The sequence below is a fragment of the Parasteatoda tepidariorum genome, chromosome 2, assembly GCF_043381705.1.
Source record: "Parasteatoda tepidariorum isolate YZ-2023 chromosome 2, CAS_Ptep_4.0, whole genome shotgun sequence".
Classification (NCBI taxonomy): Eukaryota; Metazoa; Arthropoda; class Arachnida; order Araneae; family Theridiidae; genus Parasteatoda; species Parasteatoda tepidariorum.
Window position 1 is genome coordinate 91,781,877 of NC_092205.1, and position 6,829 is coordinate 91,788,705.

Genomic DNA, 6,829 nt, shown 5'->3' on the forward strand with positions numbered 1-6,829 from the left:
AGCTGGTCAAGAGCTCGAGATTGTTGTTTTGTTTACATTTGTATTGAAAACACCATCCATTGGTTCTAAGCGGACATTTCAAGTGTTTTTAAAAGAGCTGAATGTAGCGTTAGCAAGGTTAACTTAGCCTTAAGATTACTGAAGGACAGAAATTATGTCCCTTTCTGCTGCAACTAGTCTAGAAAATATATTTATTTCTGATTTTACGTTATACGTTGCATTTGTTTTGCGAAATTTCTTGATAGCATAAATAAGAAACGTGTGATGAAGTGAGTGTTTGATATTTAAATACCACGTCTGAATCACTTCATAGAAAAATAAAATACTATTGCATTTACTCATTTATTGAAAGCAAACTTAGAATTAAAGTAATACAAAAAAAATTTTGATCGCTGAAAGGCGATTGCGGGTTACTCATTGGCAAAATGGTTGTCTAATTTTTCAAATATATCGTTCAAATGATGAAATTCTCTTTTTTTTTCACAGCTCAAGAAGTATTTATCGGATCTCTCTGAACTCATCAGCATAACGCATAACAAAATTAAAAGTGAAAAAGAGAATTCTGAAAAAATTATCAAATAGCACCGGTCGCCATAGCAACGCATGCAATGCGCACTGTTTACTAATACTCTTGAATACAGTTGAGAAGTGTGATGACGTCCAAACATGGTGAGCAAGCCATCAAACCTAAAATAACACCCATTTTGCAAATGTGTAATAAATAAACAAAAATTTATTTACCGAGTATTCGAGAGTTTTGTTTTATTACAACGAATTTTTTTATTTCTGTGTTGTTTTTCATCATAATTTTGTTTTTTAAAAAAGCATAAATAAATAATTGAAAATATTTATTTAGGATATAATCCTGAGGAATTAAGAGGAAAGAAAATTGGAGTGTTTATTGCTAATACCAACAAAGAAAATGACGAATACTTTAAGCAACATATTAAAAAGACAACTGGTTACACTGTTACGGGTTGCTATGGGACAATGCTTCCCAATCGGATATCTTATGCGTTTGATTTTAAAGGTAACTTATTGTTTATTTCTTTGCCCATTAGTTTATCCCCTTTTCACGATTTTAACTGAACAGGGTGTTTCGTAATCGCCACCCTTTATATAATCTTTCATCATCCTCGTAAAAAACGTGCAACAGGTCGCAAATTAATACGAAAGCGGAAAAAAAGCGTTATCAACTTTTCACGAAACAGTATCCATGTCGTTCTGAGCAAAGCTAATAAAAATTTTTTTTGCCGGTTGAAACTGAAAAATATCTCGAATGATTGCCTTTTGCCTCCTTTCAACAAATGAAACTTGTTTTGGCCATTTATAATTTAACCTCTGCTGTGATTGACTTTAACAGGATCACGGCCCATAAAATATTGAAAGTGGCCCATAAAATATTGAAAGTGAAGTGGAAAGAATAAAATATTGACCCTTTTACGTTTATGCTAGTAGGAATTTTTTTGCGCTACCGCTTCAAAATTTTTCTAATTTGAAATTGGATGATATCGAACAAAACATAATAAGTTGCTATGTAAATACGTAAAACTATTAATGTCCGACTTTTTTTCTAATGCTCATTCGTCTTACTAGGGAGCTAAGCCCCCTGGTCGCTGCCACTCACCAACCCCGATGATTGCTTCGCAATATATAAANAGTTCTACTTATATATATATATATATATACATAAAGAATTCTGTTTGCTTACGTTTTTGCCTCCACTTCTCACGTCCAGAAATTATTATCTATTAGTATTGTAGGAATAGTGTGGGGATAGTAGTTACGCCAGAATTTTATCAGGATGGAATTCGTTCAGGTCACCAATGTGGGGGGGGGAGGTTAGTTTTAGACCATGTGAACCGTCATCTATCAAATGGTATCTCAAGTTTGAATTGAGTTAGCATGTCTTATATTCTAGAGAAATAATGTTTAATAATCGTAGTGGTAGTTACGCCTCAATACTCCCCCACCAGTATTTTATCAGGGATAGAATTCGTCCGGGTTACCAATGTGGGGAGAATAATTATGGACCATGCCATCTATCAAATGGTACCTCAAGTCTGAATTGAGTTAGCACATCTTATATTCTAGAGAGGTGTTGTTAAATAATCGTAGTGGTAGTTACGCCACTATACTCGTATCCCACCAGAATTTTATAAGGGATGGAATTCGACTGGGTCACCAATGCTTGGAGGGTAGTTATAGACCATGTGAACCGTCATCTTTCAAAAGGTAACTCAAGATTGAATAGAATTAGCATGTTTTATATATACTAGAGAAATATTGTTAAAGAATCGTAGTGGTAGTTACGCCATAAGTATTATAAATATTTAGACTTAATTGGGTATAATATGAAAAAAACACAACTACTTCCACTTCAAAAATTTTACTAGGAATAACACTTACCTTTTAGTTTAATTAATAAACTGAGTTTTAAATATGTTTCCTAAATTCATAAACTTAGGTAAAACAACAAAATAAATTATTTCCAAAGGAACTAGGCTAATACAATTCCAACCAGGCGAGTAGCGACTTATAACAAGACACTTCGTTTGATGCTTACTTGTTGCTAGAAATCAGGTTCGCAGAAAATACTGTTTACTAGTTAAATTTAGTAGGAATAACACGATCTGTGACGTAGGCTATAGTATACCCAATTGTAAACAGAAGTAATTTTTCAAAGTAATAATAATTGTAAAACGGATAATAGGATTAGACACCTTTTTTAAATAACAACTTTATCTTAAAATAAAGCGCAGAATTACGTTATAATAGTAATAATAAAAATCAATTCTCTTAGTTTTAAACTCTTAAATCAAAACCGTAATAATAGCAGTACAGTAAAATACCTTTAAATTGGGTATAATATGAAAAAAGCACAACTACTTCCACTTACTAGGAATAACATTTTCCTTTTAGTTTAATTAATAAACTGAGTTTTAAATATGCTTACTAAATTCATAAACTTCGGTAAAACAACAATATAAATTATTTCCAAAGGAGCTAGACTAATACAATTCCAACCTGGCGAGTAGCGACTTATAACAAGACACTTCGTTTGATGCTTTTACTTGTTGCTAGAAATCAGGTTCGCAGAAAATGCTGTTTACTAGTTAAATTTAGTAGGAATAACACGATCTGTGACGTAGGCTATAGTATACCCAATTAGGGAGACAAAACTATTTATAGAAAAACAATACCTTTTGAGTTTTATTTATTTTATGCTGATAGCAACCAAAACAATATGAAAATGAATGAGGAAAAACTGGATCCTACCACGTGATTTTCCGGCTAATAAAAGTGCACAATTAACAATGGGAAACTGCAACACCATCATTAGATTTTGTATATAAAAATATTACTTTTGTTTAGGTTTAGTGGTATTATTTTAGAATTTAAAAAAAACATACAATAAGGAGTGCAATTATGAAATACCAAGTAATATATTTCAAAAAAGCATCTATGATTTTCTGTTTATTAAAAAAAATTAATAATATTGATAGGTCCGAGCATTTTAATGGACACAGCATGTTCGTCCGGTGCTGTTGCCTTGTGTGAAGCTGTTCGATCCATTCAAAGTAATGATTGTGAAGCTGCCGTTGTTGGAGCATCTCACTTATGTTTAAATCCAGCCATGTCCATGCAGTTCTATAAATTAAGCATGATTTCTGATGACGGAAAGTGCAAATCCTTCGATGCTGCAGGTTAGTCATCAATTCCTGCTTCAATTTCAATACTTGAAATTGAGCGAGGAATTTTTTTCTTTTAAAAATAGAGTTTCATTTAAAAAGATTCTTTAATTTGATTTTCTCAATTCTTGTTTCAATTTCAACACTTGAAAATGAACGAGAAATTAAAAAAAAAATTAGAATTTGATTTAAAAAGATTCATCAATTATGAACGATAACGCCCGTCAACACAGGGTGAATGAGTTGGTGAACGAATAACTCAAATAGGAGGCTATTCATCGATTGGAGTGGCCTGTGATGTCCCCTGACCTTAATATCATCAAACTCGTATGGGACATCCATGGACGTTTAATTGCAGCATGACGACAACAACTGTCATTAATGATCTCAGGAGTGCCTTGTTGCAAGAGTAGGGGAGATTGCCATTGGGATGATACAGACCCTGGTAAACAGTATGAAACGTCAATGCGAGAGTTTTGTAGCTAGCTATCATACACCCTATTATGCCTGACTTATAGGACGTCGTTGAGTTACCGTACTGGACAAGTGACCAGTTTCCTTATTTAGGATGTAGATTTTGAACATTTTTATTTTCCCAAATACTGTTCTTTTATATGATGATATTTTGGATTTATTTGCATTGTTAGTTTTTTTTATTGCAATCATTTGTCTCTTCAATTGTTTTCACCAGTATTATTAATAATTACCTCGAGTAAATCAGATAATTTTTGCACATTAACCAGTCATTATTAATAATTGCCGCATGATTAATTAAACATATTATTTACTGAAGTCTAAATTAATTTTTTCCATAAATAATTCTTCTATAAATTTTCTATAATTTTTTCCTCTGTGATAATAAATCTGTCATTGAAGAGATCAGTAGAGTTAAAAGAGGATTGCTAGAAATATAGATTTTTTACTTTTGAATTAACAGCTTTAAAAGTTTAATTTGTTTACATAATTAGTTCATCTGTCCACGACTTAATAAATTGTGAACAAAATTCGTAGATGGATTTCAATGCTTTTACTTCAAAACGCATTCTGTATATGTTACATTAATGTATATGACTATAATTAATATCAACCGGCGATTATAATTAGTAACAACAACAAATGCGTTGAAAATTAGACCAAACTTAATTGGTAATTGGGTACTTGCACTTCAAGAAGAAGAGCTTAAATACCCACATATGTGACCATTAACTTCAGCGCCAGCTGATCGCTTGTAATAAAAATGGCGTGCTAAAGTTGAGCTAAGTTTCTCCATATAATTTAGAAAGTTAGTTAACGTGAAGCTAATTAAATGCAGTGCCGTATCATGCATCGAATTTATTGAAATATAATTCTTTCTCTTTTACGCCTTTTGCTTAATTTATATTTATTTCTTGTTTATGTGTTTTACTGTAGCTGTGATGTATTTTTGTTTTGTGTACCTGTCAACTTCGACGCATAATTAGTTTTGTGGTAAATCATGTTTTTCCAAGCATTAAAAGGAACAGATTACCAACTAAAACTTAAGGAATAAATTTAATTTGAACATTATTAAAATCACAAATAAATACAGCTAAAACTGAATGACATTAAAGTTATCGGAGAGCCGTGCATCACGTACTAGTGCACGAGGAAAAATGGGAGTAGCCTGGTTGCTGGCGGAAAACTGGTTTTTAAATGCGTCACTCCAAGTTGAAGTGCAAGTGCCCTTTCGCATTAGGTAAGATGAAAATGTAGGAGCAGGGCATCGCCGCAGTACTCCCCCCCAAGAGTCCAGGAGACCGACATCAATAGCAACGAGTGTTGAAATGCACCCGGCGGCCGGAACGAGTCGTGATCCCCGGTCGAGCCAACTCTGGAGCCGGATGCTGGGCAGCTCTAGGTTCGTTCTGCTCCGGGGTTGGAGCAGTAGTCTGCAACTCCTCATCATCCAGGAATGCAGGTTTTAGGCGGTCGATGCCAATTACGGCTTGCCGACCCTTCATTTCAATGGTGAAGGTTTTTCCGCTACGCTTCAAAACCTTGAATGGACCGTCGTAAGGATGTTGCAATGCTTTCTTTACACCATCGACTCGTATGAAAACATGAGAGCATTTTGGTAAAGATGGGTGTACAAAGATGGACTGTTTAGAGTGTGAAGACGTTGGTTTTGGCTTCAAAGTCTGCATTGTCTCACGCATCCTCATCAGAAATTCATGAGGCTGCACGTCAGTAGTGGAGGCCTCGAAGAATTCTCCAGGAAGGCGGAGAGGGGCACCGTAGACCAGTTCTGCACTCGTGCAGTTTAAGTCTGCTTTTAAAGCAGATCTCAACCCAAGAAGAACTAGGGGTAGAGAGTCGGTCCATTTGGTTTTATGACATCGGAGGGCCTGCTTGAGTGGACGATGGAAGTTCTCGATGAGGCCGTTGCAGGATGGGTGATATGGAGTTGTTCGTGTCATATTGGTCCCCAAAAGTTTGTTCAATGTGGAGAACAGGTGGCTCTGAAATTGTCTTCCCTGGTCGGTGGTGATGATCTTTGGGACACCAAACCTTGAAACCCAGAAGGAGACAAAAGCTCGTGCAGTGGTCTCCGCTGACATATCAGGAACAGGGATGGCCTCTGGCCATCTTGTGAAGCGGTCAATGCACGTCAACAAGTATTCGTAGCCATCGGACGGTGGGAAAGGGCCAACCAGGTCCAAGTGCACATGTTCAAACCGTTGTGAAGGTAGGTTGAAGGATTGTAGAGGACTGTGGGTGTGCTTTGTTATTTTGGACTGCTGGCACAATAAACAATTTCGAGTCCATTCCGCAATGTCCTTGGCCATAGAAGGCCACACAAATCTAGTTTGAAGAAGTTTTTTGGAGGCTCGTATGCCTGGATGAGCTAAATTGTGTAGAGATTGAAACACAGTCTTTCGAAGCTGTTGTGGCACATATGGGCGTATTAACTTGTGGTTCACATCGCAATATAGTTTCACTGTTGGCGAAATAGACCATGATTGTAGCTGGAGCGAATGGTGCTCTTTTTGAAGCAAATCAGATAATTCTTTATCTGCTTTTTGGGCTTCAGATATGACAGTAAAGTCCACTGATGGAGTCTGTACTGATTGCAGGCGAGATAGAGCATCAGCGACTACATTATCGGAGCCAGAAATATG

At 35.6% G+C, this 6,829-nt stretch overlaps 1 protein-coding gene across 1 annotated transcript in view; it reads left to right on the forward strand.

The window, feature by feature from the left end:
* The first annotated feature begins 840 nt into the window (after positions 1–840).
* Positions 841–6,829, forward strand: part of LOC107446508 (fatty acid synthase) — a 61,773-nt gene continuing 55,784 nt past the window's right edge. The window contains exons 1-2 of the mRNA XM_071177919.1: positions 841–1,030; positions 3,507–3,707. Of these exons, the coding sequence (XP_071034020.1) occupies positions 991–1,030; positions 3,507–3,707 (241 nt within the window). The 5' untranslated portion in view covers positions 841–990. The remainder of the gene's footprint in view (positions 1,031–3,506; positions 3,708–6,829) is intronic.